Genomic DNA, 21,213 nt, shown 5'->3' on the forward strand with positions numbered 1-21,213 from the left:
TGGAAAAGCGCAGGCTCAGGGGTGATCTGATGGCCACCTATAAGTTTATCGGGGTGACCACCAGGATCTGGGGGAACGTCTGTTCACCAGAGTGCCCCAAGGGATGACGAGGTCGAACGGTCACAAGCTCCTGCAAGACCTTTTCAGGCTGGACATAAGGAAGAATTTCTTTACTGTCCGAGCCCCCAAGGTCTGGAACAGTCTGCCAGCGGAGGTGGTTCAAGCACCTACATTGAACACCTTCAAGAGTAAATTGGATGCTTATCTTGCTGGGATCCTATGACCCCAGCTGACTTCCTGCCCTTTGGGCAGGGGACTGGACTCGATGATCTCCCGAGGTCCCTTCCAGCCCTGATGTCTATGAAATCTATGAAATCTATGAACTGTGTACTGTTCTTGCTGAGAAACCAATATGACAAAACAGTATACATACATGTATACCATTGTATTACTGTGTTTTCTCACATGCATGTGCACCTTTCTCCCTAAAAACAGCTGATGAAAATTGGAGTGCACAGTATATATTAGAAGTAGGGTAAGAGCAGGTTTTGCCACTTATCAGAAGTGGTAAGTGGCAGAAGTTACCAAAAGTAAAATCTGCAGTGATCCACAGAAAGCAGAGCAACAAACAGGCTCAGCTTCTTAGTTACTGCTACTCAGTGACTTATTACAAGGAACAATTTTTTTTTATTCCTCCTTTCAAAAACAAGTTGCATATTATATTCAGTGGCATGTTGTATGTGAGAAATTACAGTATTACATTGTGTTTGCTACTGTACAGAAAAAAAAAGACAGTCCCTGTCCTAAAGAGTTTATAATCTAAACAGAAGGCGACTGACAACAGATGGGTATAGACAGATGGGGGAATGCAAGGAAGCAGAGACAATATTGCTCAGCATCATAGGCAGTAGTAATTTAAGGTTAATTGATAGCATGAGATAGTTTCTTCTTAACCTTTTTGAAGAAGTGGGTCTTCATGTAGAGATTCAAGGCTTGAAGGTGATCCTAGAAAGCTTGAGCTTGAAACAGTAACACTGGTGAGAATAAATAGTAACAATCCAGGATGGGTTGGTTGTATGAAACTTTTCTGTTTAAATGGGTTTATGTAGTTATATAATTCACTGAATACAAAGATATGAAGGCATTTTTGCTGCTGACATTACATTAAATTCATTTGCCATTTTTCCCTCTGTGGTGCTCTATTGATAGAGGTATTTAATTAATATATTTATAGTTATTATAACAGTTTAAAAATAAGTTTGAAATGAAACAAAATGTATTGGGTTCTAATATTTATATTAAATAATTAGAACCACTGGAATTAAATGCCCTACAATGAAAATCCTGCTATCTTTTTTGTGTTTACGGAGTGTTCAGTTAGTATTAGACACATTTTTACTCATTGGCTTTCCAAGTATAATGAAGTATTGTATATTATAAATAATCATCTACTTCCAAATTATAATCACAGTTTTAAATGCACTTTATTACCTTCAGATATTTCCCTTTGAGTCTGTAATCTGCTTCTGCAAGAAGCAGAATTTAAAAATATAAATATAACATTTTCTGTTGCTTAGCAACAACAGTGAACCTTGGGCAGCTTTGCTCCAATTACACCTGTCTGCAAAGAACTCAAAGATGCAAGACAGCAGTCCTTACAAAGGTTGGCTTTGAATCTTTTGGGGATAAAAGCTCATTTCTGCTCAAAAGATCTTGTTCTCTGCTTTTGTCTTTTGACTCAAATAGGTCTTTCAAATACAGGGCTACAGACCCCAATTTGCTCTGAATCACTAGCCCCCACCAGTGGATCTATATTGGAAACAATGGGACTGCTCCAGCAAAACTTTAATTGAAATCATCAAGTACTGCATAGTACTTGTACATATAAAACCCACAGCTTTGTCCACCTTCAGGGGAAGTTGCCAGGAAAGGAACAGAAAGAAAATACATTTCTCCATTCTTTTTGAATAATAGCAAAGCTGCGCAAGGCTGTGTTTAATTCCTTAATTTTGCCTGAATTAAATAAAAGCTCTCTATTTTGTGTACTCTGGGAGCAAGTAAACACTGATTTGTCAGGGTTATTCATGTAGCTTGGAAGAAAGATACTTTTAAATTTATTTTTCCAGATTTATCTTATTTATTTTTCATGTATTTCTACTATAACATACTTAGTTGTATCCTGTTTTCCAAGAGCATTACAATGTAATTTAGTTCAAGATCACAAAGCACTTAACAGAACTGGGTAAATATAATTTCCCTGCATCTCAAACTATTAAATTTAAAAAACAAGGTTATTTTTTGCCTCCCTGTTTCATTTCCCCTGCTTTCCCCAACCATACCCACTGTGTACAACAAAATGCAATAGGCCTAAAGAATTTCTTAAGAAACCTAATATGGAGTGTTAGCATTTTATAGGAAATAATCTCTGCCTGCATAGAAACTACAGAAAGCTTGAATCTCTTTTTTGTAGGTTTTTCAGGTGATTTTAATAGAACCCTAATTAATTTCAGCAAAACCCTATTGATTTGTTTTATATCTGGTAAAGTCTATATACTTTTTCTTTCTACAAGGAACTCTCTACCAACCGGACAGAGTATTTTGATGGACCATCTATCCATCAAACTAGCTTTCTTAGATTAATTATATAATATTTCTAATAGCCTTTAAAATGTTGTTTATTTTTACATCTATCATTTCCTTAAGATGATGCATATATTGTATCCTGAGATATTCTGAATCTAAAATCCATCTATTTTTTTCAGTGTTGTTCTGAAACAGATGCCAGATTTAGCAGCTGCTGAACTGCAGTAGGCAGAAGCAGCAGGCTTTTCCTAAGTAGAAAATACAGTATAAATTGCAACCCCAGAACTGGACATATACCAGCTATTATATTATACTCTGTGGGTGCATCTACACTTGCATTTACTTGAGCCTAGATTTACTGATGTGCAGTAAGTGATTTTGGCTAGGTGTATACATGTGCAGGGACCTGGCAGAAAATTTCTGCCAGGTCACTGCTGCCCTGCAGTGCAAACTAGTGGCCACCAGAGGGAACTCCAAGCTCTGGCTGCAGCTGCTAGCACCTAGCAGCCATCTTTAGAAACCAGTCCCACTGTCTGGCTAGTCCCTTCCCTTCCCAGGAGCAGCATGCCCAGTGCAGGGGTAGCATGTGGCAGTGCCCTTCTTGTCCACTCTGCCTCCCTGTGCCATGGCTGCTCCAGCCCTTGCCTCTGGCAGAGACAACTAGTTACCCCAAAGTGCCATCAAGTCACCAGTTTCCTCCTGGTTCCGGTTGGCATCCTGGGTGAAGGGCACAGGCATGCACAGTCAGATGGTGGTGGGCCTGGATGATGAGAATGAGGCCGTGATGTGTTCCATGCTGGCTCTCTTGGCCCCTGTGTGGTTGTCCTGCTGTTGCTGGCCCTGGGCAGCTGCCAACAGTGCCCAGCACAGGGGCATGGCAAGTGACTGGGAGCTGTGTGGCAGAGACTAGGCTCCACAGCACCTGCAGGTGCAGGGCAGGCTGCTGGGGACATGCAGCCAGCAGGTGGTGCTGGCCCTGTTGCCAAAAGCAGCCTGCAAACAGCCCTGGAGGGCTGACAGGGCTAGGCAGGGGCTGCAGCAGTCTGAAGCAGCCTTCCTTAGGCTTCTTGTCCTGATGGAACTGCCCTGGTTGCCAATGACACAGCAGTGGCTAGCAGCACTGTTAGGGTACTGCCAGGCAGGCGCTACAGGGCTTGGCCTGCCCAAGAGGATACACAGGGCCTGCAATACCTTCAGGCTCCCTGGTGTTTGTGTCCCAAGGCACAAAATGTCAGCATGCTTTTATAGTCTGCAGACAGGGGCTGCCATAGAAACAGCTCAGCCCTGAAGCAGGGAAGGCTCTTAAGCTGCAGTCCCCTAGTGACTGGGCAGACCCAGCAGCAAATTTGTTGCTGGGTCACATCAACATGTGCATTATCGTTAAGTAATCGTGCTTAAATTTACTATCTGGATTTGCTGGTAGCAAATTTAATTGCAATTAAGGGTTTTTACTGTGCAGTAAGCACACGCACATGTAGACGTGTGTACTTATTACACAGTAAACTAAGCAACCACACAGTAATACATCTTGTGTAGACATGCCCTGTGTGATGTACAATATATCCACATACAAAAGTGGAACACAGAACATTCTCACCTTTGGAATCATGTTACAGTTGAAGTGCAAAAAGGAAAAATATTATCACCAAAAGGGAAAAATACCATCATCATGAATGCCAAAATCACAGAGTAAAACATCAAGAGAATTTCTCCACATATTCTTATAAATCTTTCCACAGTAAATACAGATTGTAGTTGGAGGTCAAAGCCACTTCAGGTTTGAAAAAAATGGATAGATCAGGACATTAAATAAAAAATAAAATCATGAACCATTGTACCTGATTGCTATCTAGCAGTGTTTCTATCTTGTTACCTTAATGATCTGTCATTGGAAGTTACATAGGAACAGGGGAGTTCCCATATCATGTCAGTCTAGTCATCATTTAGTATAGCATCCTGTCTGGCAGTAGCCAATACCAGGGTACTGAAGTTTCAGAGAAATTGTTCATATAGGTTTTCACGCACACTTTCAACCACATGTAGGATTTCACAGTTACAGTACCAGTATAATACATACATCTTTGCCATATAAAGCAATAACAAAACACACACATGCACACACAATCAAAAATAAAACATCCCCCCCATTCTTAAAAGGATAAAAATTGAAGTTTAAAAATTAAATCATTTTAATTCAGTTTCTAATTCTATTAAATACATTTTATTTTTAAAACTTATTTAAAATTAAAAGCAAAATTCTAACATATAATGTTATACTGTTACTCTTGACTCTGAAAATTACTTATACTAAATAAAAATTATATTCAACTAGTAAGGGTTTGCTGTTTAAAGAAAGGCAAATAATTGAGCTTTAAAAAGTCTATAACTACACTAACTAGTTTGTTAGAATGTGAAACGAGTTATTACTAGCAGAATACTCTTTCATAAACATGGAAAAAAATTTTCATTGCAATGTATTTAGTTAGTGTAGATCAATTAGTTCAGATCAATTAATAGTGCACTCAAATTGGAGAAGCAAATGAAAGGTGAAAAATCCAATAAGCATATTTTCATTATCTATAAATAAAAATGAAGTGTGGGAATATGAAATCTACTAAATACTGTTTTTCCACAACATGCTTACCTCATTCAGTAAAGAGGACAGAATGGGTGGTGCTTGCTGATAGCTAGTTATTCAGTATTTATTGCATATGATCTAAATGATCATGATGCTGGAGTCCCCTGACCGCCAGTTATCTTTCCTACTTGTTGCAGGGGGCTGGACCCGATGATGTTCTGAGGTCCCTTCCAGCCTTACAGTCTATAAATGTATGAAATTTTGAATTCAGTTCAGAAATACTAATTTTCCTGTAACCATAGTATCAGGGTTTCACAAATGTTCATTAATTTATTTGCAAAATGCTAATGGATGACAGTGAGATTTCATAGATTTAATAGATTTTTAGGGTCAGAAGGGACCTTGGAAGATCATCGAGACTGACCCCCTGCCCTGGGCAGGAAAGAGAGCTGGGGTCATATGACCCCAGCTAAGCATTTCCTAATGTGTAATCTAAATCTGCTCTCCCTCAGTTTGTGGTCATTGTTTCTAGTTACTTCAAGGGGTGCCTTGGTAAACAGAGTATCTCTTATTCCTTGCTGTTCCCTCCTCCCCCCTGATGAATTTGTAGACAGCCACTAGATCCCCTCTCAGCCTTCTCTTATGGAGGCTGAAGAGATCCAGGTCCCTCAGTCTCTCCTTGTAGGACCTTTCCTGCAGGCGCCTAACCATATGAGTGGCCCTCCTCTGGACCCTCTCAAGGTTATCCACATCCCTCTTGCAGTGCGGCACCCAAAACTGGACACAGTACTCCAGTTAAGGCCTTACCAAAGCTGCATAAAGGGGAAGTATCACCTCCTTAGACCTGTTCATGATGCACCTGTTAATGCATGATAGTGCGCAGTTAGCTCTATTGATCACTTTGTCACAGTGTCAATCCATGTTCATCTTTGAGTTAACTATGACTCTGAGATACCTTTCTGCTTCTGTGCTGCTTAGAAAGTCATCCCCCAATGTGTATGTGTGTTGGCGATTCCTTCTGCCTAGGTGCAGCTCTCTGCATTAATCTTTGTTGAACGGCATCCTGTTTTGTTCTGCCCCCTTTTCCAGCCTGTCCAAATCTCCCTACCCTCCAATGTGTCTACCTTGCCCCATAATTTGGTGTCATCCACAAATTTGGACAATGTGCTCTCCACGCCTTTGTCCAAATCACTGATGAAGATATTGAACAGCACTGGCTTGAGGACTGAGCCCTGGGGGATACCGTTGCCCACATCTTTTCAGGTCAATACAAACCCATCAACCTCCACTCTCTGGGTGTGTCCCATAACCAATTTGCCACGCACCTGACTATGTAATCGTCTAAGTTACAGCCTCTTAGTTTTTAGAGATGTTATCATTTCCATTTTGCAGCTGGCAACGTGAAGTTTGAGATCAAGATTTTCAAACGTGTCTGCAAATTTGGGTGGCAAGGTTGACACAACTAAGGCCTAATTTTAATCTAGAGTTCTTTAATATTTCTATAACATTTTGTGTGCTCAAAGCACGGCTACTATTTTACAGGCAGACAGCAGGTGAATTGTCTTGGGCACTCCACATGTCATACAAACAAAACCACCTTTTCTCTTCTTGGACTTCCATACTTCATTCTCTGCCCACCTTTGAACTTCTGCAACAAAGGAGGCCCAGATCTTAAAAATCTAATTCCCACATAGCCTCAATTCATTCTTAGAACACAGTCCGCCCAGTCAGAGGCTTAGCTGGTCAGGATCCTTCCTGGGGCAGCCTTCTGACACCTGGAGCAGTGCTGACAACTGCAGTGCCATTTGCAGTGCTGTGATCAGCTGCCACTGTAGTCATGGCTATTCTAGTGCTCTTCCACAAAGCTTATGACTAATGCTGCTGCCCTGGTTACCTTCCACAGTTACATTACTTCCAGTTCTGTCATTTCTTGTGGAATTAAGTTCCATGGTTGAAGCGTTGCGTATAATTATCTTCTTTGGATATTTTAAAATTACTTATCTTCAGGATGTTGAGTAGTTCTTTATTCTTGTATAACAAGAGTATAAGTAAGTACATTTTATTAAGATTTTTCTATAATATTCAAAATATTATCATTACTTTACATAACCTGATGGTCAACCATCTAGTGGGATATGGTGTTAATTTCTAGTCACTAGGCACATCTACATGTTCATTAGTGTTTTGCTACTGCACATTAAATTTAGTACATTTAATATGAGGTAATAAATAAATGTGCATTAGGCTGCCTTAATGTGCAGGAGTGAAAGTGCACACTTTTTAGTGATGCTTAATATACAGTAGCCTATTTTTCTGTACATTAGGATATTAGTAGAGGTGCACCGATACATCAGTCCATATCATATTGGCATGGATAAAAGGAAAATTGACATTATCAGCAATTAGTGTTTTTTTGGGTTGATATGGATGATAATGTTGCCAATAAACGCTGCATGCATGAGCAGTCGCAGCATGCACACAGCCAGCCCAGCAAATTTGAGAGCAGTATCTTGCTGGCAAGTCTGTTGGGGGAAGGAGCATGGGGGGGGGCAGATCGAGGCCCCTTCAGTAATGGAAGGAGTGGGGCTGGGGCAGGCACTGCACAGTTGGGGTGGGTTTGGGAGGGGCACAGGACAGAGCCACAAGTGGCTCATCTGGGGGGCATGGAGGGCATGTGCCCCCTGGATCTTGTGCGTGGGGTAAGGGTGGGTTGCTGCTGTACACTTGGACCCAGGGCCAATGCTGGGCTCTTTCTAGCAGGGGGATTGGCCTGGGGCTGTGCTCAGGGTGGGTGGCAGTGATGCTGGGAGGGAGAGGTACAGGGGGGCTATGGTAAATTTTTTGGTGGCTGTAGCTCACCCCATAGCTCTCCTTCTAGTGCCACTGCCGCCCACCCCAAGTACAGCCCTGGCCCAACCCCTCCACCAGAAAGACCCTGGTGCCGCCCCTGACCCCAGCCCACAGGGCAGCCTGCCCTTGTCCCACACACAGATCTGGGGGGCACACACCTCCTGTGCCTCCCCCAGGGGCGTGCACAGTGACAGGAGTCATGCCTCTTGAATGAGCTACTCATGGCTGTGTTCTACGCCACACCCTGGCTGGGCAGCACCTGCTGCAGCCCCACTCCCTTCCTCACCATGCCTCACCAAGCCTCAATCTGCCCCACCATGCCCTTTTCTTCCTCCCACCACTTCCCTCGGCCCCCAAAAGACTTACCAGCTGGACCCGGCTCTCCAAGCTGCTGGGTTGCATATTAGCAATTAGATCGGTATTGGTTGATATGGCTCGTTAATAATTGGCCATTGGTATTGCCCCCAAAAATCTTTATCGGTGCACCCCTGCCTATTAGCATGGTTTTTGACATGATTCTTTAATGTGCAGTAAAAGAGGCTACTGTGCATTAAAGCTCATGTGTAGACATGCCCACTGTATCTCAAAGCAAAGGTGCAGTGAATATTATTTTCTCTTCCATTTTTATAAATCTTAGCATTGTGTTTGCTTGCTTTACAGTGATTATAGAGGCGGCTTTCTTTGAGCTTCTCATAGTGATGTCCAGGAATAAAATGTTCATAGTGATAATGGAGTCAGTCTCCTGCTGCTGTAAGCAGTACTTTTCAGAAGTACCTACCTACCTGCCATTTTCAAAAGTGACAAAGAAAAGACCTATGCTACAGACTACAGTGTGATGTGAACTAGGTTTAAATGGCCATGGAATAAACTAAGCCTTATTTATTAGCTCTGTGCTGCTGCAGCATTTTTGGCTGCCGATACTTGAACTAGTTCATTTAAAGCTATCTCTGTGCTATATTGCAATCTGTACTACAGTCATGTCACAAGGCACATTTAGTCTCAAACCATGTCTACACTGCAGATTTATTGTGCCAGGTAGTGGCATGCTCGAATGCACTATGCTACACTGTGTGCATTAGCTCTCAGACCAGAAGCTTTGGGCCAATCAGCTCAGCCTTTCAGAAGTGCTAATTAAACTGTCAATGGAATCTTGGGACAGTCTCCAAGGAGGACTATACAACAACAGCCCACACTTGTAGGGAGCAGATTAGAAAGGCTAAGACAGTGACTGAATTTAAACTAGAAATGGAAATCGAGGATAATAAGAAGTTGTTATTTAGGTCTGGAAAAGTAGGAAAGCAAATGGAAGTGTGGGGCCGTTGCTTAACAATTCAGGGCAGCTGGTTACTGACACTCGGGAGAAAACTGAACTCCTCCTGAATGACTACTTTGCTTCAGTATTTCATTGGACTAAAGGGAAAATGATACTAGATTGGATACAGAATGGGCATGATGGGAATGACCACCTTCCTAATTTTGATGTTGAACTGGTGCACGTTCAGTTAGAAAAGTTAGACATTTATAAGTCAGCAGGACTGGATGAACTTCATCTGAGAGTGCTAAAGAAGCTGGCCAAAGTCATCATGGGAACCCTGGTGAAACTCTTTCAAAACCCATGGCACTCGGGGGAGGTCCCTGAAGACTGGAAGAGGGCCAATGTTGTGCCCATCTTCAAGAAGGGGAGGAGCCAAGAACCAGGAAACTATAGGCTAATTAGACTAACTTCTATCCCAGGAAAAATCCTTGAAAAATTCATCAAGGAATCTATGTGCAATAGGCTTGAAGAAGTTAGGATTCTGAATGACAGCCAGCATGGCTTCATTATGGCCAGGTCTTGTCTTACAAATCTCATCTACAAGCAAGTAGCTCACCACCTGGATAAGAGAGAGGAGGTCGACATTGTATACTTAGACATCCAAAAAGCCTTTGATCTGGTATCCTATGATGTTCTCATGGGAAAATTGGAGGATTGTGGGCTTAACTACTTAATAGTTAGGTGGGTAGGAAGCTGGATGCAGGGTAGGACTCAGAGAGCTCTAATAATTGGATCTGTGTTGTCTTGGAGAGAAGTGGCCAGTGGTGGCCCTCAGGGGCTTGGTCTGGTGCTTTTCAACATCTTTATCAATGATTTGGATGTGGGGGTAAAGAGCTCACTGGCCAAATTCGCAGACAACACCAAGTTATGGGGGGGCATGGTCACACTTGAAGACAGGCTGCAGATACAGGCAGACCTATACAGGCTGGCAAGTTGGGCATATCGGAAGCAGTTAAAGTTCAGCATTGAGAAGCGTAAAGTGCTCCATCTGGGGATGAACAATCCCCAACATACTTACGCGCTTGTTGGCACCAAACTGACTAGCACCGTGACTAAAAGGGACCTAGGGGAAATAATAGACCATAGTATGAATATAAGCTGTCAGTGCGATGCTGTAGCCAGGAGGGCAAACAATACTCTGGCATGCATCAACCGATACCCCTCAAGTAAAACCAAGGAAGTGATTCTTCCGCTTTACTCAGCATTGGTGAGACTGCAGCTGGAGTACTGTGTCCATTTCTAGACACCACACTTGAACAAGGATGTAGAAAAGCTTGAGAGAATCCACAGAAGAGACACCCATATAATCAGGGACTTGCAAGGCAAGCCATACAAGGAAAGGCTGAGGGACTTGGGTCTCTTCAGCCTAAAAAAGAGAAGGCTGAGAGGGGACTTGGTAGCAGCTTACCACTATATCAGGGGAGTACATCAAGGGCTCAGTGAACAACTGTTCACCAGGGAACCTTTGGGGAAAACCAGGAGTAATGGCCACAAACTCCTGGAAGACCATTTCAGGCTTAACACTAGATAAAACTTCTTCACAGTTAGGGTGTCCAGACTGTGGAATAAACTTCCTCCAAAGGTGCAATCACCTACCCTGGAAATCTTAAAAAGGAAACTGGATGGTCACCTCGCTGGGGTCACCTAACTTCAGTTGTCTTTTCTGCCTAGTGTAGGTGGGCTAGACCCGATGATCTTACAAAGTCCCTTCCAGCCCCTTACAGTCTATTAATAACATCAGGCAAATATAGTTATACCACTTCTGGTTCAGGAGACAGTGCACATAAAATAGCACAGCATGTTTGGAAGTGTTGCTGCCTAACATAGCAAGTTGGTGGTATAGACATGCCCCAAATCTCAGTGAAAGTCAAGAGGACTTCGGGTTCTATCACCTAAGGCCTTGTCCATGCTGATTACTTAACATGCAGGCAGCGCTGAGCTGAAACACATTGTGGTGTTCCACGCATGCTGCTTCTTAAACTGGAAATAGTGTAGCCCCATGATTTTGGTGTTGTGGGTGAGCTAATTAGTCTAGGTGCAATGTCATATAAACGCAGCTGAATTACTTCTGGTAGCAGGCACTGGGCAGCAAGTGTTTTTCAGTGCAGGGCTGTTGGGGCATAAAGAGTTGGCAGCACAAGCATGCTGTAAATGTGTCTGACACTCTAGAAAGTGGTAAGGAAATATCTTAGTTACCTAGGCCTAGTTCTTTAAAAGGTTTTAGGAGCCTAAAGCTGCTGATAAGGGGACCATTAAGTTGCAGATAGAGTGATTTTCCAGACCTTTTAAACATCTGCACGCTTCACCCCAGATAATTTTTTTCACCCTGCTGGTCGCTTTTAGAACCCAGGTTCAGACTTACATAAATGTTAGGTACGTAAGGAAGCAGCTAGGTCTCTTGTAGGAGTTTTAAGAGTACCTAAGGAGGTCAAATTTAATGCCCGTTAAAATTAATCTGTCCCTATACTCTGTATCTCAAATTATTCCTTCTGTGAGAGAGAGAAGGAGCCAGCAGGCTCCCAGGCTAAGCGGAGGGCCAGCGGCCCCAGGTCCGCAGCCTCAAGGAGCCCAGCAGAAATTTCCCTTACCCAGGTGTGTTGGGAAGGGAGGGGCCGATATTTCCCCCTCCGGTATAAAGGAGAGGCCGGGACTGGAAAGCGGGAGCAACGCAGAACTGGAAAGAGGAGGAGGAAGTGGTGGAGGTGGAGGTGGAGGTGGAGCACGCCGGCGCACTATGCAGGGAACGCTGAAAGCAACGTTGAGTGCTGGTAGGAGCCTCGGGCGGAGAGCAAAACCCCAGCGGGTTTTTGAACCCAGTTGACTGGCCCCTGCGGGGAGTAGAACTGTTTGTTTACCACCGGGAGCTGGCTGAGCCCGGCGGGAGAAGCGTACCTTAATAACCCTAATAGAGGGGCACGATTGACTTTGGGTACCATAGTCCCTGTAATAGGGGCACAGTTCAATAGGGAACTTAAGTTGTTAAAAAGGAATCTCATTAAGCCCCACAACGGGGCCCTCTGAGAGCCAACTAAGGGGTGCTTGACCCCTCGAAGGTCAAGCTTGAGTTGGAAGGTGGCTGCAGACAGACGGAGCAGCTACACAGATCAGGGGAACCTTCATGGTTGTCATGTTTGTTTTGATTGACCTTTCTTTTGTGGATTATCTGGAGGAACTGTGGATATGTGGCCGGACCAACCGGCTGGCCACCACCCGGTGGAACGGGCGAGGGTGTAGGGGTGGCGGAGTCCTCAGAAACTCAGGACCTCGCGAGACACCGGAGAGACTCATAATTGGACTACATGCTGAAGACATCTGAACCAACTCCATTAATATCAAGTTGGGGTCTCAAACGCGTACGTTTCGCCTGCCACAGTTATAGGTGATGACATCCTAGGCAACTGGGAGGCGGCATCTTTTAGGTCCACAGGGGACAGTGATACTCGACACCTTCCAGAAAGCATTTATTTGCTATTGCTATCCTGATTCTTATCCACCTACCTGTGTCAGGTTGCTCTGAAATTTCACACAACCCTCTCTAGTTCTGACACAATTACAATTATCAGGACAGTATGTGCCAAGTAATGAAACTGTCTGCTTTCTTATGGATCAGAGAGCTAAACCAGGTGAGCAGTTACTGCAGAAAGTTGTTCATATAGACTGGTGGTTCTTGAACTTTTTATACACAAGATATCCCTAATTTGGCTCAAGGCACCCCTTGTTAGAGTCGAGGCACTGCTTGGAAAATGACAGCTCTTACTTTTCACTTATTTTATGACTACAGAAAGGTACTAGAGCAAATCTTCTGTTGCAGAAAACTCAAAAAGATTACAACAGGTCAGAATGTTTTTAACACTATGCATTTCTATTTGAAATCTCTGGGCTTGTCATGTGAATCATGTTTATACACTTAGTGCTAATATTATAACACCCTATGTCACCCTTGCAAGGATTTCAAGACATAACAGGGGGGCTGTGGCACCCTGGTTGAGAATCACCGTAATAGAATCAAAGGACTGTGGTTTTTATTTTATAAATCAGTTGCTGTGACTTCTAGAATTGAACATTATCCACAGTAATTGAGAGGAGTAACTGCTGAGGCTTTGAAAGAAATCCTAAATTTTGTTCCACGTGTAGCTTTTTCACATGCATTAGGCATCTCTGCACGTGCATTTATGCCATCTTAAATTCTCTGCGCAGTAAATTACTGTGTAATAAGCAGGAATAGGCTAACATCTGCACATGCAGGTATTAAAGTGCATTAATGCTGTGTGTGGACTGACTTGGGACAAAAGATAGCCCCAAGTCAGTCCACACACACAGTGTTACTGTGCAGTGAGGTGTCTATGTGTGTTACTGTGCAGTAACTAATCGGGTGTAAATTTGATACCTGCATGATGTAGGTATCAAATTTACACTCAAGTCAGCGTAAGTCACCATATTTACTGCACAGCACGGGGGTGCACATGTAGAGGTGTGCCCATACTGCGCAGTCATTTCAGTTACTGCACAGTAAATGGGCACGTGTCGACATACCCAGTAGGTGATGCTATAGTTACAGTGCAGCAGTCTTTGAAAAAGATTGCCAAGAAGTTTGGATTACAGTAAGGGTGCCAGGTACATCCTAAATCACAAGGAATTCTTAAAAGACTTGCTAACGTTTGTTCCTGGAAACAATGAACAGCTCACAAACAGACGATGATTATTTTAGGTCAGTAGGAAGTAGATCATTATTGCAGAAACTAATTCCTGTTTTCACGTGGAAAGCTCAGTTCTGTTTTCCTTTACACCCCATCAGCTTCAGGGAATTTGTAAAACATGTAAGCGACAGCAGATTTGGGCCCGTTACTGATACCAGCCCTGTATATTATACTTCTCATTTTAATCAGAGTGCCAAGTGCTATAGTTAGTCTTGAAAAGTTCAATGAGAAACTCTGAATAGAATTTTTTAGATGTAGACAACTCAGTGGATCTTTAAGGAGAACTCATGGCTGAAGATATAACTACATTCATGCTAAAAAGTCTTTCAAATATCATTACTCTGCCACTACAGCTCCCCCTACTGTAGAAGAAAAACAAACTTTGGGAAGCTTCAAGGAACAGACATTTAAAGATTTTCTTAAAGTCCTCACTAAGCGAGAGTCCATACTTTTATTCACATATAACAGCCTAGGCTGTATACAGACATTTGGGGGCGTTAGGGGGAACTTAGATCAAGTTAAAAATGGCCACCCAATCTAAGGGTTGGGGGGTTGGTGGCTAGCCAGAAATGGAGGGTTAAGGAAATTGGGGAACAACTTACTGTTTTAATTTGCATTGTGGAGACCACTGCAGCCTTTCTTTGTCCCCCAGGCCAGAGAGGAATAGAGGGTTTATAGGCACCTGTACAAGTCATCTAGCCTAATTTCTATGGCGTTTAAGGAGAAAACCTACAATTTTCAGTGGCAAGGCCATTGTCCATTTACTTTACACCATCTTATTACCTTTTCACTCTTTCTGCTACTCATATCCTTCTGTCTGACAAAGTGAGCGGTCACCCGAGAAAGCTCATGGCTCTCTGGATTGGTTAGTCTCCACATTGCAACCCTGCCCTGCCTTCTGCCAGACTTCAGACTAACATGGCTAACTGCCTCGCTTTACTCTTCCATCTGTAATTTCCACCACCTTGTGCCAACACACGATATCTGGGACTTGATCCTTTCTACTTTCTGCCACCTGTGCTGAGCAGCTGAAATACTATCGCATCAAAATTTTGACATTGCAGACCCACTTTGTAGATGTGTAAAGCTCTGTCCCTGAACTGAGCTGAACTGTACACAATCACAGTCACACTCAGCACAGTCAGTGGCAAAGGTCTGTTCCTAAACAGTAACTCAAAGTATAAAGCAGGCAAATGTAAGGTGTGCAGTGGATAACTACATCAGTGGTGTAACTAGTAACATTTGCGCCCTGAGCAGAACACTTGTACCTAGGGTGCTGGAATGGAGGCAGGGGCTTGAGCAAGGGGCAGATCCATGGGTCGTGGGGGGTTGCACCGATGCACTCGCACCTCCCTTTGATTCCTGCTCCATCCAAAATTTAAAACTAACTGCCTGCCAGTGGCAGCAGCATTTCTAGTGAGGCATTCTGAGGAAGTCATTTGATTTCATGGCTCATTATCATCTACCTGATTCCTTCTTCATTCCACAGGTGTTGACCTCCTTTTTACTGGTCTCAGTTTTCCACCAAGCAAACTAACCTTTATTTTGCAGTTCTGCTGTTAGCTGCTTCTAGTAATGAAACTCCTATTTTACAGCCCTGCAGCTTATTTTTAACTCATTCCAATGAAATTATATTTGTTTCTGCATCAGTTCAGGAGCACACACCAACTGCAAATGTTTCCTCAGCCTGATGAAGAGTATTTATACCTGAAAGCTTGCTAAGGAGAATTTGTCCAACTATTTGAGTTGGTCTAATAAAAGATATCAGATTTAACCAAAGAACCTTGTCTGCCTATGTCCTTAGACTAACACGGCTACAAACCTATTATACCCTAGGACCCTAGCATATTTTTGAAGTTTCTAGTTTATTTTTAACTGGAGAAAAATATGTGTTATTTCATATGTGGTAATGCACCTGATCATCTGTACCCCCTTTTCAAAACTCAAGATGCACTTACGGGCTTGAGGGTCCGGACATGTGGGAAAGGAGCAGGGGCGGAGTGCTGCTGTGAAGGGAGGCATGGCCAATAGCCAAGTTAACTGTCCGATGACCCTACAGCCACCATGGATTTATGTGCTGAACAATGGTGCAAAATCCCATTAATTAACCTGTAGTGCTGCTGCAGGGGTAGGAAAGAGTTGGGCTGAGAAGGGAGGGTGAGCCTGAGGAGGAGACTCCTGCCCCTGCTTCACTTCATGTAGTCAGAGCCCCACCTCCATTCCAGCACCCTGTTACTAAGCCTGCAGGGTTTGTGCCCCAGCTGCCCACCCTTAATTATGCTACTAAGTTCCACTACCGTTTACTGTGTCCAAGAGGAGAAGAGAAATGGTTCTGATGATTCCAGTAAAAGATGAGCTTTGGGCCCATTTGGTCTCATTTTTAAAAAGGAAGATAAGTTTTATTATTTCAAAGTGAAAATAAAGCATCGCTAGGACTATACAAGTTACCCATAAAGACAACAAAGGTAGATAGACCTGAAGGGAGAGAGCCCTTAACTTCAGCAAAATGAATAACCCTTCAGTGAAAGGACCTGCAGACGAAGCTTGTATATTTGACTTTGAGAATATGCAAAGAAGTCAGTTGTTCCTTGTAAAAATCTAGGCTGGCAATATACAGGAGTTACTGTGATTTAATAAATCCACAGATTTAAAACCAGGGACATTTACTACAAATGTTGAGGAGATGAAAGGAGAGGGACTCTGCTGCAAAGGGCAGTGCAAATTTTCAAGCAATTCAGAAAAGATTACAGTATTTTGAACATAAATTTAAAGGCTTGGAAAACTGATCACGATACAATCTTCCAGATAAGAAGCAGGTCTGTGGAAACTAAAGCGGGGAAAGGAAGATTGGATTTGTAACCTGCCTGATTACTGAAGAGATGATAAGAAAGTGCCTTCCTACAAAGATAGGGAGTTGAGAGAATGTACAGGCTGTGTGCCACCAAGATGGGAATGATGAAATAAAGAAAATGTATTGGAATATGGTGGGAAGCCTTCATGAAGGTAAAGGGAAATTCACCTGGGAACAATATTCCCCCTTCCAAAATAAGTTTTGGAAACAATCAAAGAAGGATTTTTCCCTTGATTTGCAGTGGGCTTTGGATGAGGCCATTCAAAAGCTAAATAAATAACCTGAAAGAGAAAGCAGTAAAAACTGTTCCTCAAATTAGACTTGTTTCTTGTTTGATCAAGGCAAATTTATGCTATGCAGAATAATCCTTGCGGATTTAGACTCCTTTTCTTGACTACAGAATGCCCTTGAACCAATACAAATTTTCTTTAAAATGTGTGTATGCTTAGCTATGTTCTTAGTTGTCGTAAATCAAAGTAGCTCATTTGAAGCCAATTTCTAGCCTGTTTACATCACCTGGGAAGCTGGGTCTGGAATTTATTAATATTTGCATGGTAATTTAAGCCAGTTTCTGACTATGGGTTGCACAAAAACATTACTACATTCTTCTAGACACTCTCTCTGGGTTTTTTTTCCTAGGCTTCTGAAAAAAGAAGAAAATTTTATCTTTATCCCTCGGTCCCGTGAAGAGCTTCCAGATAACTTTCCAAAGGAAATTCCTGGGATCTGTTACTTCCTGGAGGTCAGAAGTGGTCAGAAGCAGCCAAAGCCTTCCATCACATCTGCCAGAGTGAGAAAGGTTTCTTACAACATTGGCACTATGTTCCTTCGAGAGACTAGCCTATGAGGCCTGCTGCAGATCAAAGACTCGTCAAAAAAGCACAAGCCCAGAACTGGGTCATGACAGGAGAGTTGGAGATTCTTTCTGTTTCACTGCCTTGTTCTGAACAAGCAGTAAAAGCTTGGTGTAATGTGAGGCAATAATTATTTTAAAAGGTGGGTGACTGCTGTCATTAAACAACCTGGAAAGAGGGAAAAAAAGAAACAAAATACTTCCATTTCCTGAGGAATTATTGGTCATAAATTTAAATTTGGCCCCTAACAAAAAACCACACACATACTCAAATCAATATGAATATTTGAGCTTGATTTTTTTCTCTACAGAAATAGGTGGTGGTTCTCTGTAGATTTGCACCAGCTAAGCAGAATTGAGAGTCAGTTCTGATTATGCATTCTTACATTTAATGTGTTATTCAGTAAGGTAACAATGTTTTTTAACTTTATGAACAAACATTTCATACATATACTGTAGAGTTGCTGTAACCTTCCTGACAGGAGGAATTATAATTCAGTACAATATTGTAGGGATTTTACCTATTTTTATACATATTTCACTTTCTGAACGATTACATTCTACACACTGTAAAATGAGTGAGCTTAGTCAGCTTTTCAGAATAATCTACTGTATATTTCATGTACTCTATCAGAGTGTATTGTTATACACATGGTAAGAAGTCATTTTTTGACTTTTGGCAACAAAGATACCAATATTTTGCAAAAGAAGAAATAATACTTTGGTAAATCTCTTTCCCTGATATGTAAGTTTTAGATGAGCACTGTCTTGCATATATGAATGATGTTTGATCTTTGTCCTACTAGTGATGTGTGTCCAGTCTTTTCAGGACAATGAAAACCAAGGCTAAAAGATTAGTGTCTTGATCGATAGAAAAAGGACTCTTGCACATGATGGACCATATCTCATACCATCAGTTTTTAGATAGAAGTAACCAGTGGAGTCTTTTATTTAAAAACTGCTGGTATGTTGTAGCATATTAAAAAAAAAAAAACTCTCCAAAACACTTTTGAAACACCACGGATGGGGTTTTTTATTCACTTTTAATAGGACTTATATTCATAAGCCACTTAAGAGTTTTTGAAAATCCCATACATTATTACTGATATTACTCTGGCAATTAAATCTGTTGCTGGAGTGGCTGAAATACCCTTGCTTTATCTAATGTAGAATAAACAAAAGACACTTTTTAGCCAGAAGAAAAGAAATAAAAAAGGAAAAAGTCTTACCTAAGCATAATGCAAATAGTTGTTCAAAATTCAGATTAATTAAGGTCTATCAAAATTAAAGACCAATTTTCATCTGGTGAAAATTGGCATCTCTTTATTTTCTTCAATGGATTTATGCCAGTTTGCAACTGATGAGGATCTGCTCTTAAGAAGACCACTGCTTCAGATAGATTTTATTTCTCTGGTTTCACCCTTTTCTATCAGCAAAGACCGTAAAATTACTTATGCAATTCCTAACCCCGGGGGGAGGGGGAGTTCCTACTCACTTAGGCCAACATTGTTCTACTCTTATGGAAAAGAGTTTATTAGCTGATATTTTCCAGCGCTTCTGGACGAAGATCCAAAGCCTACTAAAATCAGAGAAGAGACTCAGTTTTACTGGGAGCTTGCTGAATGTTTTCCTCTTTTTAAAAATCTGATCAGTAATTTTAAAATCAGATGAGTTATTTGGGTGGTTATGTGTGGACTTTAGGTCCTAACTGAAAGTTCCCATTATAACAAAAAAAAAAAAACCCTAAACCAAAACATAAATATGGTGTTTTGGCTAAATTATCTTGTTAAATTTTTCCAGGAAGGACATGTAAAAACTGAAAACTGACTCCTTTGACCAACATGCTGTGGTAGGATGCAATGAGTCAGCATATTGTCACCCCTGGCTCTGCAGAACGTATAGAGTCTGCAGTTTCTGGTAAGAATGACTAGGTGAAGAAGAGCTAATTTTGTAGATTTTCTTTATGTGAGATGCACCTGATTTTGTTATGAAAGTCTCTTGCTGCCTTAGAAGAGAAGGGGCTTGGGAACTAGCACTAAGAATTGTTTAAATGTGAATGTCCCAGCCTTCTGTCAGTACACTAAGCTTACTGGTTTCTCTCACGAATCTCAGAGCATTCTTAGGTTCAGAGGTTCAGATGTCTGTCTTCCATCCACTGTGCTGGGAAGCAATTGCAAGCTTTTTGCCATTCTTCCCATTCAAAAGTTCGCTTGGTGAAAACCCTTTGGTTTAAGGCTGCAGAGTTTTCACACAAATTGCAGATACCCCACGGCTTTCTATATAGAAGTGGATACTTTAGCATATAGTCATCAGTTTACATAGATACAGTATGTAAAGTACATTTATTTTTCAGTGAAAATTAATGATGTATACTAGAGCTCCAGATGAAGACATGGTCAAATTTAGCTACCCCACCTCCAGTCCAGGACAGCTGAGGCTGTGCTGTTGCTGCCTAATCCAAACAATTATAGCAGCCAGTAATATGTATGTATTGAATTTCTAACCTGTGAAGACATTACCGACATACCTTCACTCTACAGTAGTTTGATCTAAAGTTATCTTATCCCACTGGCCGCATCTACATGGATTGTTGACTGCACAGTAGCCCAAGACTACTGTGCAGCAGCGTCACATGGCAGCAACTGTGATATGATAATACTGCACAGTAGTCTCATGCAGTTGTTGCCATGTGACGCCACTGCGCAGTAGTCTCAGGCTACTGAGTAGTCAACATTACAGAAAACCTGTGCATCAATACTACTCAGGTTACTGCGTAGTCATTTAGTACTTTTTTTTATACAGTATCTGCTGTCTTGTGTATAAACGAGTACTAAATGATTGTGCAGTAATGACTATGCAGTCAGCATCTCATGTAGATGCAGCCACTATCTCCCTCGTAATGCACAGTTCTTAGTTTGTTTGATCATAGTATTTCTACGGAAAAGATACGTGGGTAGGTAATCTTGGAGATTAGTGCAAAAACTAAGAATTGTTGCTAGCATCACCAAATAAGTTAGCCGGCTCTCCAAATCAGCGCAGATTCACTGTACAAGAATATACAGGCTCCACTTTTAATTAAGCTTCCATAAAGTTGCCATGCCCAAAATATCAGTAGTTATGCAAAGTATGCATTGTTTATTTGTGCGATGGTGTGTAAATTTGATTTAAAACAACTGCTGTCCCTAGGAAAAATTCCCTGGCTCCATGTGAGAGAAAAGTATAAACATATTTTCAACACTATTAAACTTATTATTTGTACCTGCTGTAATCGTACAAGTATATTGTTGATTCATTTATAAAGTGAAGGAAATTTTTCAGCCAGAGAAGTGGTGTGAATACAGTAGGATTTTAGTAAGATACTAGATTTCTCCAATGATGGCTCCTGTTGGTAAAAGAAAAACCCTTCTCTATGAAGTTTGCATTCTATGTGTGAATGATTTTATCTGCAGGAGTTGACTTTGGGTTCCCAGACTGCATATGCAAGGA

General features: G+C 41.8%; 1 protein-coding gene across 1 annotated transcript in view; it reads left to right on the forward strand.

Annotated features, from left to right (window-relative positions):
* Positions 1-20,985, forward strand: part of GUCY1A2 (guanylate cyclase 1 soluble subunit alpha 2) — a 260,844-nt gene extending 239,859 nt beyond the window's left edge. Inside the window, exon 9 of the mRNA XM_019528531.1 lies at positions 17,514-20,985. Coding sequence (XP_019384076.1) covers positions 17,514-17,721 — 208 coding nt within the window. The 3' untranslated portion in view covers positions 17,722-20,985. The remainder of the gene's footprint in view (positions 1-17,513) is intronic.
* Positions 20,986-21,213: the final 228 nt, after the last annotated feature.

Source organism: Crocodylus porosus, unplaced genomic scaffold (genome assembly GCF_001723895.1).
Source record: "Crocodylus porosus isolate Cpor-Errol unplaced genomic scaffold, CroPor_comp1, whole genome shotgun sequence".
Lineage (NCBI taxonomy): Eukaryota > Metazoa > Chordata > Crocodylia > Crocodylidae > Crocodylus > Crocodylus porosus.